The sequence below is a fragment of the Oncorhynchus keta genome, chromosome 7, assembly GCF_023373465.1.
Source record: "Oncorhynchus keta strain PuntledgeMale-10-30-2019 chromosome 7, Oket_V2, whole genome shotgun sequence".
Classification (NCBI taxonomy): domain Eukaryota; kingdom Metazoa; phylum Chordata; class Actinopteri; order Salmoniformes; family Salmonidae; genus Oncorhynchus; species Oncorhynchus keta.
In genome coordinates this window covers 55101497-55122268 of record NC_068427.1, presented here as the reverse complement: position 1 = coordinate 55122268, position 20772 = coordinate 55101497, and the positions used below count along the sequence as shown (strand labels likewise).

The window sequence follows — 20772 nt, the reverse complement described above, 5'->3', positions numbered from 1 at the left end:
CGGACTTCTACAACCTCTTTCACCCTCCACGGACTTCTACAACCTCTTTCACCCTCCACGGACTTCTACAACCTCTTTCACCCTCCACGGACTTCTATAACCTCTTTCACCCTCCACGGACTTCTACAACCTCTTTCACCCTCCACGGACTTCTACAACCTCTTTCACCCTCCACGGACTTCTACAACCTCTTTCACCCTCCACGGACTTCTACAACCTCTTTCACCCTCCACAGACTTCTACAACCTCTTTAACCCTCCACGGATTTCTACAACCTCTTTCACCCTCCACGGACTTCTACTACAACAGTGCAGTTTTACCATTCATTCTGGTTGACAGAAATAAAATGTATGAAGCCCTGTGGCTTTCTCTCGCCATGCTTTTTGTTAATGAAGTCTCCCCTCTCTCTGTCCCCCCCCCCCCCCCAGTCCATAAGGAGAAGGGCTATGCCAGCCTGCAGGACGAGGCAGTGAAGATCTTCAACTCTCTGCAGGAGATGGAGTCTGTGTCTGACCCCGTGCCGATCATCCAGGGCATCCTCCAGACCTGCCACGACCTACGCCTGCTCAGAGACGAGGTCTACTGTCAGCTCATCAAGCAGACCAATCACGTGCCTCAGCCCAACAGCTCGGCCAATCGCGCCCACTGGCACCTCCTCACCTGTATGAGCTGTACCTTCCTGCCCAGCCGGGGCATCCTGCGCTACCTCAAGTTCCACCTTAAAGGGTACTTTATTTACCTCCAGTTCCACCTTAAAGGGTACTTTATTTACCTGCAGTTCCACCTTAAAGGGTACTTTATTTACCTGCAGTTCCACCTTAAAGGGTACTTTATTTACCTCCAGTTCCACCTTAAAGGGTACTTTATTTACCTCCAGTTCCACCTTAAAGGGTGGAGAACCCCCATCTCTACCCTATGCCCCCCCCCATGTTACTGTCTCCTAGAGGTGAACAAGGCCAGTTTGGGTTCAGGGTGAACCACTCAACAGAGACCAGTATGTTATTATCTCCTAGAGGTGAACAAGGCCAAGCTGGACAAAGGGGGTGTTGTCGGTGCAGTTCTCCTCAGAAAATCTCTTTGACACTGTTTACCACAATGTCCTCGTCTCCAAGCTGTCCAACTTCAACATCTCATCAAGTGTTTTAGAATGGATTGAGTTGACCGGATGCAATGTGACCTACCATCACCAAGGGACCACACTATGGGAGTACCACAGGGGTCAATCCTGGGCCCTTTGTTATTTAGTCTCTACCAGGCCGTGGATGATAGTTATTTATACACATGGAAGAAATGCTGATGAAGTGGCAAGCAAACTAACGCTATCATTGTCGAAAGTGGCTAAAAGGTTCAACCACTACAGCCTCAATGTGGGGGGAAAATGGTAGCTATGTACTTAAATATCTGGGTGTTATCCTAGACCCTACTTTAAACTGTAAAAACACATCAAATATATACAGAATAGTCTTCGTACACATCTTCATGACATCAGGAACTCTCTCGACAGAGGCAGCCAAGATGGATTCGCATACAATGATTTTCTGACACCTGTCCAATTGTATCGGCAGCCAATTAAACATCAGTTAAACCCCTTCGATCCCTGTGGAAACAAGTACTTAAGATCCTGGACAGGAAGTCACATCATTACTGTCACTGGGATATTCTCACCAAGTACAATCTGTTCAATTTGGACAACTGACTTTTTCTCAGATGTCTGTCTAGTTTATGAGATCATCGATAATGTTGCAGCCCCACCTCTGAAAGGTTTTGTCATATTAAGCTCTGAACAAAACAGAGGAGTCAGCCGGACCTCCACAAGCTAGAGGACACTGTTATTCCTCAACGAACAAACAGTCCATGTTGTCCACCTCAGGCATCAGGAAATGGAATTCCCTCCTCTCTACCTTTAATTAAATCACTAGGGACTTTAAATCCTGCTCCATGGAGGTCAAAGTGTGGATCTGTCCTGCATTTGTTATACTGCTGTGTATTTAGTAAGGGAGTGTGGATGAAAAGCTGTGTTTACCTAACTCTGGTGGAAACATATTTCACTGTCTGAAATGGGTTTTTATTTGCACATGGTCCCTTCAATTAAATTACAGTCACAAGCAGAAAGTGTCCCTATAGCGTCTAATACAAACAGACATATGTTCTGTGATTGATTTGTATGGATGGGTAAACTGGACAGTATGACATCGGTAACGTTGATTTGCTCATCGTCTACACCTCCGTGACCCTCTGTCTGTTCTTCTCCAGGGTAAACTGGACAGTATGACATCGGTAACGTTGATTTGCTCATCGTCTACACCTCCGTGACCCTCTGTCTGTTCTTCTCCAGGGTGAAGGAGCAGTTTCCTGGAACAGAGGTGGACATGTTTGCTCATTTCATAGGTGAGTCTCTGAAGAGGACCAAGGTCAGGGACTTCGTACCGTCTCAGGAGGAGATCGTAGCCTTACTGACCAGGCAGGAAATGACGACTACGGTCTACTGCCACGGAGGAGGATCCTAACAAGATCTCCATCAACTCAAAGAGTCACACCACCGCTGGAGAGGTAACTTTTCATGTTCCCCAACCAAAAACAGATAGTTCTGAAAGAGAAATCAGACAAAGAGACTGACAACAACCAGAACCAAACAGGAAGGGGTTCTGAAAAAAACTAACAAAGAGTTGAACAACCAGAACCAAACAGGTGGGGTTTTAGGACGGGTTCTGAAAGAGAAAGGACAACTAACAAAGAGTCACTGACAACAACCAGAACCAAACAGGTGGGGTTTTAGGAGGGGTTCTGAAAGAGAAATATCAACTAACAAAGAGTCACTGACAACAACCAGAACCAAACAGGTGGGGTTTTAGGAAGGGTTCTGAAAGAGAAAGGGCAACTAACAAAGAGTCACTGACAACAACCAGAACCAAACAGGTGGGGTTTTAGGAGGGGTTCTGAAAGAGAAATATCAACTAACAAAGAGTCACTGACAACAACCAGAACCAAACAGGTGGGGTTTTAGGAGGGGTTCTGAAAGAGAAAGGACAACTAACAAAGAGTCACTGACAACAACCAGAACCAAACAGGTGGGGTTTTAGGAGGGGTTCTGAAAGAGAAATATCAACTAACAAAGAGTCACTGACAACAACCAGAACCAAACAGGTGGGGTTTTAGGAGGGGTTCTGAAAGAGAAATATCAACTAACAAAGAGTCACTGACAACAACCAGAACCAAACAGGTGGGGTTTTAGGAGGGGTTCTGAAAGAGAAAGGACAACTAACAAAGAGTCACTGACAACAACCAGAACCAAACAGGTGGGGTTTTAGGAGGGGTTCTGAAAGAGAAAGGACAACTAACAAAGAGTCACTGACAACAACCAGAACCAAACAGGTGGGGTTTTAGGAGGGGTTCTGAAAGAGAAAGGACAACTAACAAAGAGTCACTGACAACAACCAGAACCAAACAGGTGGGGTTTTAGGAGGGGTTCTGAAAGAGAAATATCAACTAACAAAGAGTCACTGACAACAACCAGAACCAAACAGGAGGGGTTTTAGGAGGGGTTCTGAAAGAGAAATATCAACTAACAAAGAGTCACTGACAACAACCAGAACCAAACAGGTGGGGTTTTAGGAGGGGTTCTGAAAGACACTCATGGGGGGTCCACTGGAGGTTGACTAGCAACAACAACTGGGACCTAAAAGACACCCAACATGAGTGTCCACTACATTTGCCCAAGAACAAGCAAATTAAATTAAAACCCACACCAAACTTAAAGACGGGAAGTAAGCCTAAAAGTGGAGCAAAACCAATCAGGGAAATCACATTGTCTAGAAACCAAAATAGACAACTAAAGTTAACCCTCCACATCTATCAAGACAACTGGAGCAGTGGGCCAGATAACACCTGGGCCAACACAGGTGAAACACCTTCCCACTAACGAGATAACAAACCAGCACAGGTGAAACACATACTGACTAACGTGGTGACACCAATCGGTGCGCCCCACATGCTAACGAGCTAACGTCGAAGAATAAATGGAAAGAACAAAGCCTGTAACACTCTCCACCTTAAGACACACAGGTTGGACCTATTCATTCAAGGGTTTTTCTTTAGTTTTACTACACTGCTCAAAAAAAATAAAGGGAACACTAAAATAACACATCCTAGATCTGAATTAATGAAATATTCTTATTAAATACTTTTTTTCTGTACATAGTTGAATGTGTTGACAACAAAATAACACAACAATAATCAATGGAAATCAAATTTATCAACCCATGGAGGCTTGGATTTGAAGTCACACTCAAAATGAAAGTGGAAAAAACTCACTACAGGCTGATCCAACTGTGATGTAATGTCCTTAAAACAAGTCAAAATTAGGCTCAGTAGTGTGTGTGGCCTCCACGTGCCTGTATGACCTCCCTACAACGCCTGGGCATGCTCCTGATGAGGTGGCGGATGGTCTCCTGAGGGATCTCCTCCCAGACCTGGACTAAGGCATGATGTCCCAGATGTGCTCAATTAGATTCAGGTCTGGGGAACGGGCGGGCCAGTCCATAGCATCAATGCCTTCCTCTTGCAGGAACTGCTGACACACTCCAGCCACATGAGGTCTAGCATTGTCTTGCATTAGGAGGAACCCAGGGCCAACCGCACCAGCATATGGTCTCACAAGGGGTCTGAGGATCTCATCTCGGTACCTAATGGCAGTCAGGCTACCTCTGGCGAGCACATGGAGGGCTGTGCGGCCCCCCCAAAGAAATGCCACCCCACACAATTACTGACCCACCGCCAAACCGGTCATGCTGGAGGATGTTGCAGGCAGCAGAACGTTCTCCACGGCGTCTCCAGACTCTGTCACGTCTGTCACATGTGCTCAGTGTGAACCTGCTTTCATCTGTGAAGAGCACAGGGCGCCAGTGGCACATTTGCCAATCTTGGTGTTCTCTGGAAAATGCCAAACGTCCTGCACCCTGTTGGGCTGTAAGCACAACCCCCACCTGTGAACATCGGGCCCTCATACCACCCTCATGGAGTCTGTTTCTGACCGTTTGAGCAGACACATGCACATTTGTGGCCTGCTGGAGGTCATTTTGCAGGGCAGTGCTCCTCCTGCTCCTCCTTGCACAAAGTTGGAGGTAGCGGTCCTGCTGCTGGGTTGTTGCCCTCCTACGGCCTCCTCCACGTCTCCTGATATACTGGCCTGTCTCCTGGTAGCGCCTCCATGCTCTGGACACTACGCTGACAGACACAGCAAACCTTCTTGCCACAGCTCGCATTGATGCTCCATCCTGGATGAGCTGCACTACCTGAGCCACTTGTGTGGGTTGTAGACTCCGTCTCATGCTACCACTAGAGTGAAAGCACCGCCAGCATTCAAAAGTGACCAAACATCAGCCAGGAAGCATAGGAACTGAGAAGTGGTCGGTGGTCACTACCTGCAGAACCACACCTTTATTGGGGGTGTCTTGCTAATTGCCTATACTTTCTACCTGTTGTCTATTCCATTTGCACAACAGCATGTGACATTTATTGTCAATCAGTGTTGCTTCCTAAGTGGACAGTTTGATTTCACAGAAGTGTGATTGACTTGGAGTTACATTGTGTTGTTTAAGTGTTCCCTTTATTTTTTTGAGCAGTGTATTTTCTACATATATTGTAGAATAATAGTGAAGACATAGATCGTATGGAGAGGCCTTCACTATTCACTATGTCCCTCTTCATACGATGATCTATATCCCTCTATGGGGTGTCCTCTACATACGATGATCTATACATGGGATGTCGATGATCTATATCCCTCTACCTACATACGATGATCTATATCCCTCTATGGGATGTCCTCATACGATATATCCCTATATGTCCTCTACATACGATGATCTATATCCCTCTATGGGATGTCCTATATCCCTCTATGGGGTGTCCTCTACATACGATGATCTATATCCCTCTATGGGGTGTCCTCTACATACGATGATCTATATCCCTCTATGGGATGTCCTCTACATACGATGATCTATATCCCTCTATGGGATGTGTGATCTATATCCCTCTACATGATCTATATCCCTCTACATACGATGATCTATATCCCTCTACATACGATGATCTATATCCCTCTATACGATGATCTATATCCCTCTATGGGGTGTCCTCTACATACGATGATCTATATCCCTCTATGGGGTGTCCTCTACATACGATGATCTATATCCCTCTACATACGATGATCTATATCCCTCTATGGGATGTCCTCTACATACGATGATCTATATCCCTCTATGGGGTGTCCTCTACATACGATGATCTATATCCCTCTATGGGGTGTCCTCTACATACGATGATCTATATCCCTATGGGGTGTCCTCTACATACGATGATCTATATCCCTCTATGGGATGTCCTCTACATACGATGATCTATATCCCTCTATGGGGTGTCCTCTACATACGATGATCTATATCCCTCTATGGGGTGTCCTCTACATACGATGATCTATATCCCTCTATGGGGTGTCCTCTACATACGATGATCTATATCCCTCTATGGGATGTCCTCTACATACGATGATCTATATCCCTCTACATACGATGATCTATATCCCTCTATGGGGTGTCCTCTACATACGATGATCTATATCCCTCTATGGGATGATGATCTATATCCCTCTATGGGATGTCCTCTACATACGATGTCTATATCCCTCTATACGATGATCTATATCCCTCTACATACAATGATCTATATCCCTCTATGGGGTGTCCTCTACATACGATGATCTATGTCCCTCTATGGGGTGTCCTCTACATACAATGATCTATATCCCACATCAGTCTAAGGCTTTACATCAACTCACACACCACCCCTGGAGAGGTAAAATATAATACATCTGTCTTCCACAATGAGCTGTAAAAATACAGTCATTACTGCCTGGGGCAATCCTGCGTTGGTACATCCATTTTCTCCAGCCTGTGTTAATGTCTGTCCTGCCTGTCCCCAGGTGGTGAGGTTTAGTCAGATGTGTTAATGTCCTGCCTGTCCCCAAGTGGTGGGGTTTAGTCAGATGTGTTAATGTCCCTCTGTCCCCAGGTGGTGAGGTTTAGTCAGATGTGTTAATGTCCTGCCTGTCCCCAGGTGGTGGAGAAGTTGATCCGAGGACTGGCCATGGAGGACAGTAGAAACATGTTTTCCCTGTTTCAACACAACAACACTACGGACCGCGCTGTGGAGAGCAGAGTCATCGTGGCTGACGTACTCGCCAAGTTTGAGAGGTGAGAGTTCAGCTGGAGAGAGAGAGAGATGCACAGAGAATAGCCTGGTCTCTGATCTGTTTGAGGGGTGAGAGTTCAGCTGGAGAGAGAGAGAGATTCACAGAGAATAGCCTGGTCTCTGATCTGTTTGAGGGGTGAGAGTTCAGCTGGAGAGAGATGCACAGAGAATAGCCTGGTCTCTGATCTGTTTGAGAGGTGAGAGTTCAGCTGGAGAGAGAGAGAGATTCACAGAGAATAGCCTGGTCTCTGATCTGTTTAAGGGTGAGAGTTCAGCTGGAGAGAGAGAGATGCACAGAGAATAGCCTGGTCTCTGATCTGTTTGAGGGGTGAGAGTTCAGCTGGAGGGAGAGAGAGATGCACAGAGAATAGCCTGGTCTCTGATCTGTTTGAGAGGTGAGAGTTCAGCTGGAGAGAGATGCACAGAGAATAGCCTGGTCTCTGATCTGTTTGAGAGGTGAGAGTTCAGCTGGAGAGCGAGAGATGCACAGAGAATAGCCTGGTCTCTGATCTGTTTGAGAGAATTCAGCTGGAGAGAGATGCTAGCCTGGTCTCTGATCTGTTTGAGAGGTGAGAGTTCAGCTGGAGAGAGAGAGATGCACAGAGAATAGCCTGGTCTCTGATCTGTTTGAGAGGTGAGAGTTCAGCTGGAGAGAGAGAGAGAGAGAGATGCACAGAGAATAGCCTGGTCTCTGATCTGTTTGAGAGGTGAGAGTTCAGCTGGAGAGAGAGAGAGATGCACAGAGAATAGCCTGGTCTCTGATCTGTTTGAGAGGTGAGAGTTCAGCTGGAGAGAGAGAGAGATGCACAGAGAATAGCCTGGTCTCTGATCTGTTTGAGAGGTGAGAGATCAGCTGGAGAGAGAGAGAGATGCACAGCCTGGTCTCTGAAGCACAACATGACAACAACATGGTAGCAACACAACATGGTAGCAACACAAAACATGTTACAAACATTATTGGGCCCAGACAACAGCACAAAGGGAAAGAAGGTAGAGACAACAATACATCACGCAACGCAGCCACAACTGTCAGCAAGAGTGTCCATGATTGAGTCTTTGAATGAAGAGATTGAGATAAAACTGTCCCGTTTGAGTGTTTGTTGCAGCTCGTTCCAGTCGCTATCTGCAGCGAACTGAAAAGAGGAGCGACCCAGAGATGTTTCTGCTTTGGGGACCTTTAACAGAATGTGACTGGCAGAACGGGTGTTGTATGTGGAGGATGAGGGCTGCAGTAGATATCTCAGATAGGGGGAGTGAGGCCTAGTATAAATAAGATCAACCAGTGGGTCTTGCGAGTGATGTGTCCTGTGATGGTCCTATAAGGAACATTGGTGGCAAATCTGATGGCTGAATGGTAAAGAACATCTAGCCGCTCGAGAGCACCTTTACCTGCCGATCTATAAATTGTGTCTCTCTAATCTAGCATGGGTAGGATGGTCATCTGAATCAGGTTTAGTTTGGCAGCTGGGGTGAAAGAGGAGCGATTACAATAGAGGAAACCAAGTCTAGATTTAACTTTAGCCCGCAGCTTTTAATATGTGCTGAGAGAAGGACAGTGTACCGTCTAGCCATACTCCCAAGTACTTGTATGAGGTGACGACCTCAAGCTCTAAACCCTCAGAGGTAGTAATCAGACCTGTGGAGAGGGGTATTCTTCTTACCAGATCACATGACCTTTGTTTTGGAGGTGTTCAGAACAAGGTTAAGGGCAGAGAAAGCTTATTGGACACTAAGAAAGCTTGTTGAACATAGGGAAAAGTTAGCAAGACAACACAAACAGATCTGGGACCAGTCTACATGATCCACAAACCTCTTTTGATATTATTACTATATTTCTGCTAAAACGAGGGTCTGAAATTGGTTTGGTTGATTGAGTGATTGGTTTGGTTGATTGGTTTGGTTGATTGACTGATTGGTTTGGTTGATTGAGTGATTGGTTTGGTTGATTGAGTGATTGGTTTGGTTGATTGGTTTGGTTGATTGAGTGATTGGTTTGGTTGATTGGTTTGGTTGATTGAGTGATTGGTTTGGTTGATTGGTTTGGTTGATTGAGTGATTGGTTTGGTTGATTGGTTTGGTTGATTGAGTGATTGGTTTGGTTGATTGGTTTGGTTGATTGAGTGATTGGTTTGGTTTGGTTGATTGGTTTGGTTGATTGAGTGATTGGTTTGGTTGATTGGTTTGGTTGATTGGTTTGGTTGATTGAGTGATTGGTTTGGTTGATTGAGTGATTGGTTTGGTTGATTGGTTTGGTTGATTGGGTGATTGGTTTGGTTGATTGGTTTGGTTGATTGAGTGATTGGTTTGGTTGATTGAGTGATTGGTTTGGTTGATTGGTTTGGTTGATTGAGTGATTGGTTTGGTGATTGGTTTGGTTGATTGAGTGATTGGTTTGGTTGTTGATTGGTTTGGTTTGATTGGTTTGGTTGATTGTGATTGGTTTGGTTGATTGGTTTGGTTGATTGAGTGATTGGTTTGGTTGATTGATTGAGTGATTGGTTTGGTTGATTGGTTTGGTTGATTGTTTGATTGGTTTGGTTGATTGAGTGATTGGTTTGGTTGATTGAGTGATTGGTTTGGTTGATTGAGTGATTGGTTTGGTTGATTGAGTGATTGGTTTGGTTGATTGAGTGATTGGTTTGGTTGATTGAGTGATTGGTTTGGTTGATTGGTTTGGTTGATTGACTGATTCATTGATTGATTTCCAGGCTGTCAGGCAGTGAGGAGGTGGAGGAGGAGGGGCAGTGGAGGCTCTACTTCAAACTCTACTGTTTCCTGGATGTAGAGAGCATGCCCAAGGAAGGGGTGGAGTTCGCTTTCATGTTCGAACAGGTTAGTCACCTCCATTTTGTTTTATTCTAAGAAAGCACCCGAGTAGAAAAAGTGTCGTGCTTTAGAGTCTTTTCAATTGCAATTCATTGACCTCCTTAGTTCTTCTTGCAATTTTTCTGTCCTCTTCACTTTTTTTTGGAAGGCTTAAGCAAGCGCCCCGTTCCCATAGAAACCCTTAGCCAGAATAGCTGTATCAATTCAGTGACCTTTGTCTCTTTAATGTTGAGATTTCTACATGCTCTACTCAGATACAAGATTCAGAGTGTTGCAATGTTGTTTTTCTTTACTAAAGGGGCGACTCCTTGTAATACTCTGAGACGCTCAGGCGGTTCAAATATGGAGGACGAGGACAGGAGGTTGATAGGCATCAAGTTCTTTTTTAAGTAAATGTATTTCAGTAGCTCAGAAGAAAACATGAGGAAGAGAGCGGACAAGTTCAAGAAATATCTATTTTTAAACAATCTGGGACAGAGTAGATGTTCTGAAAGATGGCTGCAAAACCTGGACCCAAGGAAAACCAGCTGGGCTTGTACAAAGGTACAAAAATGGAAAACAAACCAACTTCAGTAGCTCAGAACATGAAGTTGATCAGTGACATGGAGTTTGAAAGAGTTCACCAGCCTGTTCAAGGTTTTTCAAATGGAGGAGCAGATCCCTGCAAGGTGTGGAGAGTGGAATGAAAGGAAAGGATGACGAAGATGATTCTGGCCCAAACTTTCTAGAGAATAGATCCTTCTGGCCTGATCCATATATGGTGGGTGGAGAAGAGATTGTTGAGTCAAAGTAACTTAAAGTGGACTTGTGGTGATTTTTTTATTTTGTGCCTTTTTTTCCAATCCAGAGGGAGTGCAGTTCTTGCTCTTAGGGACAAGAACTGACTTGTTTTGCACCTCAGCCTGGAGTACTAAATGATATCTTTACCGCCACAAAAAGACAGTACTGTGTCCGTTATCCGGTGAGAGATTTTGTCCCGCCCATTATGGTGTTTTACTCTGTCAATCACCACATTGCAGCAGACTAAAGGGAGATTTCTAGATGAAGCAGAAGGGCATGAGACAAAGCAATGTGCAGCAGTGGACTTTGAGGGGAGAAGAGTTCATAATTATTTGTATTTATTATGGATCCCCATTAGTTCCTCTGGCAGTCTCTTCCTGGGGTTTATTATGGAACCCCATTAGTTCCTGTCAAGGCAACAGCTACTCTTCCTGGGGTTTATTATGGAACCCGATTTGCTTCCTGCCAAGGCAGCAGCCACTCTTCCTGGGGTTTATTATGGATCACCATTAGTTCCTGCCAAGACAGCAGCTACTAATATAATAATAATATATGCAATTTAGCGGACGCTTTTAATGCCAACAGCACTTACAGTCATGTGTGCATACATTCTACGTATTGGTCCCGGGTAAAACCAAATGCCCTGGCGTTTTCAACCGATGCTGCCTGCGCCATGCCTACCAACTGAGCTATCACTTCCTGGGGTTAGTTCCCAAGGCAGCATATGTTCCTGGACATCTATATCCCCATTAGTGTCTGGCAAGGCAGCAGCTAAACTCTTCCTTTTAGACTCCCCAAACATCTCCAATCAAAAGCAAATCTTCAGGGTTTATTATGGATCCCCATTATTCCTGCAAGGCAAAGCCTCTTCCTGGGGTTTATTATGGAACCCCATTAGTTCCAAGCTGCCAAGGCAGCAGCTACTCTTCCTGGGGTTTATTATGGATCCCCATTAGTTCCTGCCAAGGCAGCAGCTACTCTTCCTGGGGTTTATTATGGATCCCCATTATTCCACCCAAGACAGCAGCTACTCTTCCTGGGGTTTATTATGGATCCCCATTAGTTCCTGCAAGGTAAAGCTACTCTTCCTGGGGTATATTATGGATCCCCATGGTTACTGCCAAGGCAGAAGCACCTTCCTGGGGTTTAGCAGGATCCCCATTACTGTTCATGCCAAGGCAGCAGCTACTCTTCCTGGGGTTTATTATGGATCCCCTGTTCCTGGAAGACAGCAGCTACTCTTCCTGGGGTTTATTATGGATCCCCATTAGTTCCTGCCAAGGCAGCAGCTACTCTTCCTGGGGTTTATTATGGATCCCCATTAGTTCCTGCCAAGGCAGCAGCTACTCTTCCTGGGGTTTATTATGGATCCCCATTAGTTCCTGCCAAGACAGCAGCTACTCTTCCTGGGGTTTATTATGGATCCCCATTAGTTCCTGTCAAGGTAGCAGCTACTCTTCCTGGGGTATATTATGGATCCCCATTAGTTACTGCCAATTTATTTACTCTTCTGGGGTTTTTATGCATCCCCATTAGTTCCTGCCAAGGCAGCAGCTACTCTTCCTGGGGTTTATTATGGATCCCATCTGAAGGCAGCAGCTACTCTTCCTGGGGTTTATTATGGAAAATTGTTCCTAAGGCAGCAGCTACTCTTCCTGGGGTTTTTTGGATCCCCATTAGTTCCTGAAGGCCCATTTTTTTCCTGTGGTTTATTGATCCCCAATTAGTTTACTCCAAGACAGCAACTACTCTTCCTGGGGTTTATTACTGGATCCCCATTAGTTCCTGTCAAGGTAGCAGCTACTCTTCCTGGGGTAAATGGATCCCCATTGTTACTGCCAAGGCAGCAGCTACTCTTCCTGGGGTTTATTATGGATCCCCATTAGTTCCTGCCAAGGCAAGCTACTCTTCCTGGTTTATTATGGATCCCCATTAGTTCCTGCCAAGGCAGCAGCTACTCTTCCTGGGGTTTATTATGGATCACAATTCTGCCAAGGCAGCGGATCTTCCTGGGGTTTAATGGATCCCCATTAGTTCCTGCCAAGGCAAAGCTACTCTTCCTGGGGTTTAATGGATCAATTAGGTCCAAAAAGGAAAACAAACTACTCTTCAGTAGCTATGGATCCCCATGAAGTTCCTGAAGACAGCAGCTACTCTTCCTGGGGTTTATTAAAGAGTTGAAGGCAGCAGCTATCTTCCTGGGGTTTAAAATGGATCCCCATTATTCCTGCCAAGGCAGGAGCTACTCTTCCTGGGGTTTATTATGGATCCCCATTAGTTCCTGCCAAGACAGCAGCTACTCTTCCTGGGGTTTATTATGGATCCCCATTAGTTCCTGTCAAGGTAGAGCTCCATATTGGTGGGGGATATTATGGAGATGATTCCCCATTAGTTACTGCAAAGGCAGCAGTGGACTCTTCCTGGGGATTTTTATGGATCCCCATTTTCCTGCCAAGGCAGCAGCTTCTTCCTGGGGTTTATTATGGATCCCCATTAGTTCCTGACTTGTTTTGCTCTTCCTGGGGTTTATTATGGATCCCCATTAGTTCCTTACCAAGGCAAAGTCAAGTTCCTGGGGTTTCCGTTATGGATCCCCATTAGTTTTGTCCAAGGCAGCAGCTACCTTCCTATGGGGTTTATTAGGATCCCCATTAGTTCCTGGTCAAGACATTGCAGCAGTCTTCCTGGGGTTTATTATGGATCCCCATTAGTTCCTGTCAAGGTAGCAGCTAGGGCATGAGGTATATTATGGATCCCCAGTGGTTACTGCCAAGGGAGAACGCTCATCTTCCTGGGGTTTATTATGGATCCCCATTAGTTCCTGCCAAGGCAGCAGCTACTCTTCCTGGGGTTTATTATGGATCCCCATTAGTTCCTGCCAAGGCAGCAGCTACTCTTCCTGGGGTTTATTATGGATCCCCATTAGTTCCTGCCAAGGCAGCAGCTACTCTTCCTGGGGTTTATTATGGATCCCCATTAGTTCCTGCCAAGGCAGCAGCTACTCTTCCTGGGGTTTATTATGGATCCCCATTAGTTCCTGCCAAGGCAGCAGCTACTCTTCCTGGGGTTTATTATGGATCCCCATTAGTTCCTGCCAAGACAGCAGCTACTCTTCCTGATACATGGATCCCCATTACATGCCACAGCACTACTCTTCCTACATACATACACACATACACACATACACACACACATACACACACACATACATACATACACACACACATACACACACACACACACACATACAGACATACACACACACACACACACACACACACACACACACACATACACACACACATACACACACACAAACACACACACACACATACACACACACATACACACACACAAACATACACACACACACAACAAACATACACACACACATACACACACACATACACACACACACACACACACACATACAAACATACGCACAAACATACGCACACACATACACACACATACAAACATACACACACACACACATACAAACATACGCACACACATACAAACATACGCACAAACATACACACACACATACCCACAAACATACACACACATATGTCCTGCTACTGTCTCACTTCCCAGCCGACAGAGATATTGACCTTGTCCTCGAGACGTACTCCCCGTTCTCTCCCAAATCTCTAGTCAGGTCGGCACCAAGCTCAGACAGTCTGTTTAAAACACCATAAAGACATTGTTTTACCCTAATTCTGACTCGGATTTAATTTAAACATAAATAAATAAATGTGGTCCTTCTGTAGCTCAGTTGGTAGAGCATGGCGCTTGTAACGCCAGGGTAGTGGGTTCGATTCCCGGGACCACCCATACTTAGAATGTATGCACACATGACTGTAAGTCGCTTTGGATAAAAGCGTCTGCTAAATGGCATATATATTATATTATACACATTTATTGATTTATGATTTCATACATTACAATCCACTCCACAATTATATGTTTCAGGGCGGAATATTCTAATCATTCAATTAGCAGACACCTCTCACCTATCAATACGTTTGTGTCATTTAATGTAATGTAAATATAATGTTTGTGTCATTTAATGTTAATGTAAACATAAATATAATGCTGTCATTTAATCTAATGTTATGTAAACTTAAATAGGATGTTAATGTTTTGGCTCAAATCCCGTTAACGGGATCGAGGATCGAGTTGACAACAGCCAGTGAAAGTGCAGGGCGCCAAATTCAAAACAACAGAAATCTCATAATTAAAATTCCTCAAACATACAAGTATTTCACACCATTTTAAAGATACACTTGTTGTTAATCTCACCACAGTTTCCGATTTCAAAAGGCTTTACGACGAAAGCATACCATGCGATTATGTTAGGTCAGTCACAGAAACGCACAGCCATTTTTCCAGCCAAGGAGAGGAGTCACAAAAAGCAGAAATAGAGATAAAAATAATCACTAACCTATGATGATCTTCATCAGACGACACTCATAGGACTTCATGTTACACAATACATGTATGTTTTGTCGATAAAGTTCATATTTATATCCAAAAAATCTCAGTTTACATTGGAGCGTTATGTTCAGTAATGTTTTGCTTCCAAAACATCCGGAAATACAGAAATACTCAACATAAATGTTGACGGAAATACAAGGGTTATACATGGAATTAAAGATATACTTCTCCTTAATGCAACCGCTGTGTCAGATTTCTAAAAAAGCGGAAAAAGCACACCATGCAATAATCTGAGTACAGTGCTCAGGCACCAAAACAAGCCATACAGATATCCACCATGTTGTGGAGTCAACAGAAGTCAGAAATAGCATTATAAATATTCACTTACCTTTGATGATCTTCATCAGAATGTACTCCCAGGAATCCCAGTTCCACAATAAATGTTTGTTTTGTTCGATAAAGTCCATAATTTATGTCCAAATACCTCCTTTTTGTTAGCGCGTTCAGTCCAGTAATCAAAATGCACAAGGTGCGGGCACTAGGTCCTGACAAAGTCAAAAAATATTACAGTTTGTAGAAACATGTCAAACGATGTGTATAATCAATCTTTATGATGTTTTTATCATAAATCTTCAATAATGTTTCAACCGGACAATTCCTTTGTCTTTAGAAATGAAAGGAAACGCAGCTAGCTCTCACGGGCGTGCACATGACTGAGCTCATGCCAGATACCTCATTGAAACAGCTCTTATCTCCCCCTTCACAGTAGAAGCCTGAAACAAGGTTATAAAGACTGTTGACATCAAGTGGAAGCCTTAGGAAGTGCAATATGACCCCATAGACACTGTATATAGTGTATTGGATAGGCAAAGACTTGAAAACCGACAAACCTCAGATGTCCCACTTCCTGGTTGGATTTTTCTCAGGTTTTTGCCTGCCATATGAGTTCTGTTATACTCATAGACATCATTCAAATAGTTTTAGAAACGTTTGAGTGTTTTCTATCCAAATCTACTAATTATATGCATATTCTAGCTTTTGGGCCCGAGTAGCAGGCAGTTTACTCTGGGCACCTTATTCATCCAAGCTACTCAATACTGTCCCTCAGTCCCAAAGAAGTTAATGTCATTTAATGTAATGGTATGTAAACATAAATATAATGCTGTCTTTTAAAGTAATGTTATGTAAACCTAAATGTTCATGTCATTTCACTGTGTTAACCTCCAGACTAGCTTCAACACCATACAACTCTCCTTCCATGGCCTCCAACTGCTCTTAAATACAAGTAAAACGAAATGCATGCTCTTCAACCGATCGCTGCCCGCACCTGCCTGCCCGACTAACATCACTACTCTGGACGGTTCTGACTTAGAATACGTGGACAACTACAAATAACAAGGTGTCTGGTTAGACTGTAAACTCTCCTTCCAGACCCACATCAAACATCTCCAATCCAAAATTAAATCTAGAATTGGCTTCCTATTTCGCAACAAAGCATCCTTCACTCATGCTGCCAAACATACCCTCGTAAAACGGACTATCCTACCGATCCTTGACTACCGATCCTTGACACCCCATATACTACCCACCACTGCGACCTGTATGTTCTCGTTGGCTGGCCCTCGCTAAATATTCGTCGCTAGACCCACTGGCTTCAGGTCATCTATAAGTCTATGCTAGGTAAAGCTCCGCCTTATCTCAGTTCACTGGTCACGATAACAACACCCACCCGTAGCACATGCAGGTATATCTCATTGGTCATCCCTAGAGCCAACACCTACTTTGGTCGCCTTTCCTTCCAGTTCTCTGCTGCCAATGACTGGAAGGAATTGCAAAAATCACTGAAGTTGGAGACTGATATCTCCCTCACTAACTTTAAGCGTCAGCTGTCAGATCAGATTACCGATCACTGCAGCCCATCTGTAAATAGCCCATCCAACCAACTATTCAACCCATATTCGTTTTTGTTTTTCTGCTCTTTTGTACACCAGTATTTCTACTTGTACATACCTCATCTGCTCATCTATCACTCCAGTGTTAATTGCTCAATTGTAATGATTCACCACTATTGGCCTATTTATTGCCTGACCTCCCTTATCTTACTTCATTTACACACACTGGATATAGACTTTTCTATTGTGTTATTGACTGTACATTTGTTTACGTGTAACTCTGTTGTTGTTTGTGTCACACTGCTTTGCTTTATGACTCTCTGAGTTCATTAATGAACTCATGGCACTTATCATTAGAGTAGGGGTGTTAACCCCGGTGTCCTCGCTAAATTCCCAATCTGGCCCTCAAACCATCACGGTCACCTCATCATCCCCAGTTTACAATTGACTCATTCATCCCCCTCCTCTCCCCTGTAACTATTCCCCAGGTCGTTGCTGCAAATGAGAACGTGTTCTCAGTCAACTTACCTGGTAAAATAACAGATAAATATATAATATATAAATATCTGGTTAAATAAAGGGTTAGGGTTATATATATAATATATAAATACCTGGTTAAATAAAGGGTTAGGGTTATATATATAAATACCTGGTTAAATAAAGGTGAAATAAAATAAAATACATGTCTCCTCCAGGCTCATGAGTCTCTGACCAGCGGTCACCTCCCGGCCCCAGAAGACACCCTGCAGCACCTGGCCGCTCTCAGGCTCCAGTTCCTCCACGGGGACGAGGCCCGGGTCAGCTGGTCTCTGGACACCGTCTACCCTGTAGGCAGGCTCCGCGCACGTATCCTGCACTTCACCAAGGTACTTATATATTTGTCATAAATCCTCAGGTTTACAGTGCATTCGGAAAGTGTGAATAAGTTATTTCAGTTTTACATTTTTAAGAAATGTGACAAAATGTCTAATAAACCTGTTTTCACTTTGTCATTATGGGGTATTGTGATGTCATTATGGGGTATTGTGATGTCATTATGGGGTATTGTGATGTCATTATGGGGTATTGTGATGTCATTATGGGGTATTGTGATGTCATTATGGGGTATTGTGATGTCATTATGGGGTATTGTGATGTCATTATGGGGTATTGTGATGTCATTATGGGGTATTGTGATGTCATTATGGGGTATTGTGTGTAGATTGATGAGGGGGGGAACATTTAATGCATTTTAGAATAAGTCTGTAACGTAACAGAATGTAGAAAAAGTCAAGGGGTCTGAATACTTTCTGAATGCCCTGTATGTATCTCTGATGTATGCATATGTATGTTGTCTTTGCTGGGGACAAATCCCACTGAATTGAGGTAAATTACACTATCCAGTGGGTGGTGCTCTGCAGATTGACCCTGTGTGGCTTGACACAACTGCGTGTGAGCATACATATATACAATGTGTGCCATCTGGGGAGGTTGACAACTACGCAAATTTCAAATTTACGTTTGTAGTGTATAGGTGGACTAACAAAGTGGGATTGTTTTGTATAGGTGGGCGCGGCGGGGCCTGTGGGCCAAACCCTTGAGCGGAGGCGGACCAGCTTCCTGGACGGGACCCTGCGCCGCAGCGGGCTGAAGACGGGCTCCATGAAGAAACAGAAGATGGAGGAGGAACAGGTAGCCTAGCGGTTAGAGGAGGATCAGGTAGCCTAGCGGTTAGAGGAGGATCAGGTAGCCTAGCGGTTAGAGGAGGATCAGGTAGCCTAGCGGTTAGAGGAGGATCAGGTAGCCTAGCGGTTAGAGGAGGAACAGGTAGCCTAGCGGTTAGAGGAGGAACAGGTAGCCTAGCGGTTAGAGGAGGATCAGGTAGCCTAGCGGTTAGAGGAGGAACAGGTAGCCTAGCGGTTAGAGGAGGAACAGGTAGCCTAGCGGTTAGAGGAGGATCAGGTAGCCTAGCGGTTAGAGGAGGATCAGGTAGCCTAGCGGTTAGAGGAGGATCAGGTAGCCTAGCGGTTAGAGGAGGATCAGGTAGCCTAGCGGTTAGAGGAGGATCAGGTAGCCTAGCGGTTAGAGGAGGATCAGGTAGCCTAGCGGTTAGAGGAGGATCAGGTAGCCTAGCGGTTAGAGGAGGAACAGGTAGCCTAGCGGTTAGAGGAGGATCAGGTAGCCTAGCGGTTAGAGGAGGATCAGGTAGCCTAGCGGTTAGAGGAGGAACAGGTAGCCTAGCGGTTAGAGGAGGAACAGGTAGCCTAGCGGTTAGAGGAGGATCAGGTAGCCTAGCGGTTAGAGGAGGATCAGGTAGCCTAGCGGTTAGAGGAGGATCAGGTAGCCTAGCGGTTAGAGGAGGATCAGGTAGCCTAGCGGTTAGAGGAGGATCAGGTAGCCTAGCGGTTAGAGGAGGATCAGGTAGCCTAGCGGTTAGAGGAGGATCAGGTAGCCTAGCGGTTAGAGGAGGATCAGGTAGCCTAGCGGTTAGAGGAGGATCAGGTAGCCTAGCGGTTAGAGGAGGATCAGGTAGCCTAGCGGTTAGAGGAGGAACAGGTAGCCTAGCGGTTAGAGGAGGATCAGGTAGCCTAGCGGTTAGAGGAGGATCAGGTAGCCTAGCGGTTAGAGGAGGAACAGGTAGCCTAGCGGTTAGAGGAGGAACAGGTAGCCTAGCGGTTAGAGGAGGATCAGGTAGCCTAGCGGTTAGAGGAGGATCAGGTAGCCTAGCGGTTAGAGGAGGATCAGGTAGCCTAGCGGTTAGAGGAGGATCAGGTAGCCTAGCGGTTAGAGGAGGATCAGGTAGCCTAGCGGTTAGAGGAGGATCAGGTAGCCTAGCGGTTAGAGGAGGATCAGGTAGCCTAGCGGTTAGAGGAGGATCAGGTAGCCTAGCGGTTAGAGGAGGATCAGGTAGCCTAGCGGTTAGAGGAGGATCAGGTAGCCTAGCGGTTAGAGGAGGATCAGGTAGCCTAGCGGTTAGAGGAGGATCAGGTAGCCTAGTCCTTGAGGAAGGTACTAATAAAGTATTGTTCTTGTTCAGATGCTGGAGATGTGGGTGAAGGAGGAGACTTCAGCCACCAGAACCTCCATCGTAGAGAAGTGGTCCAGACTTCAGGGACTGGACCAGCACACTGCCATGCTCAAATACATGAACATCATCAAGGAGTGGCCCGGATATGGGTCCACACTGTTCGACGTGGAGGTAAATACATGACAACACAGACTAGCGTCCTGTCCAGGGGGTGGCCATCAAGCTGCAGAGCCCTGCGGTTGCAGGCGGTGATGTAGCCCAACAGGATGCTCTCATATGTGCATTTCTAAAACTTTGTGAGAGTCTTAGGGGCCAAGCCGATGTTGCCTGTTCTTCAATACACTGTCACACACACACTGTCACACACACACTGTCACACACACACTGTCACACACACACTGTCACACACACACGTCACACACACACGTCACACACACACGGTCACACACACACTGTCACACACACACTGTCACACACTGTCACACACACACTGTCACACAGACACTGTCACACACACACTGTCACACACACACTGTCACACACACACTGTCACACACACACTGTCACACACAC

The 20772-nt window shown here is 45.1% G+C and overlaps 1 protein-coding gene across 1 annotated transcript in view; it reads left to right on the top strand.

Annotated features, from left to right (window-relative positions):
- The window catches only part of myo10l3 (myosin X, like 3), a 298563-nt gene that overhangs the window by 243692 nt on the left and 34099 nt on the right, over positions 1-20772 (top strand). Inside the window, 8 exon segments of the mRNA XM_052523285.1 lie at positions 429-726; positions 2336-2504; positions 2506-2550; positions 7120-7256; positions 9963-10086; positions 17888-18058; positions 18738-18863; positions 20209-20370. Coding sequence (XP_052379245.1) covers positions 429-726; positions 2336-2504; positions 2506-2550; positions 7120-7256; positions 9963-10086; positions 17888-18058; positions 18738-18863; positions 20209-20370 — 1232 coding nt within the window.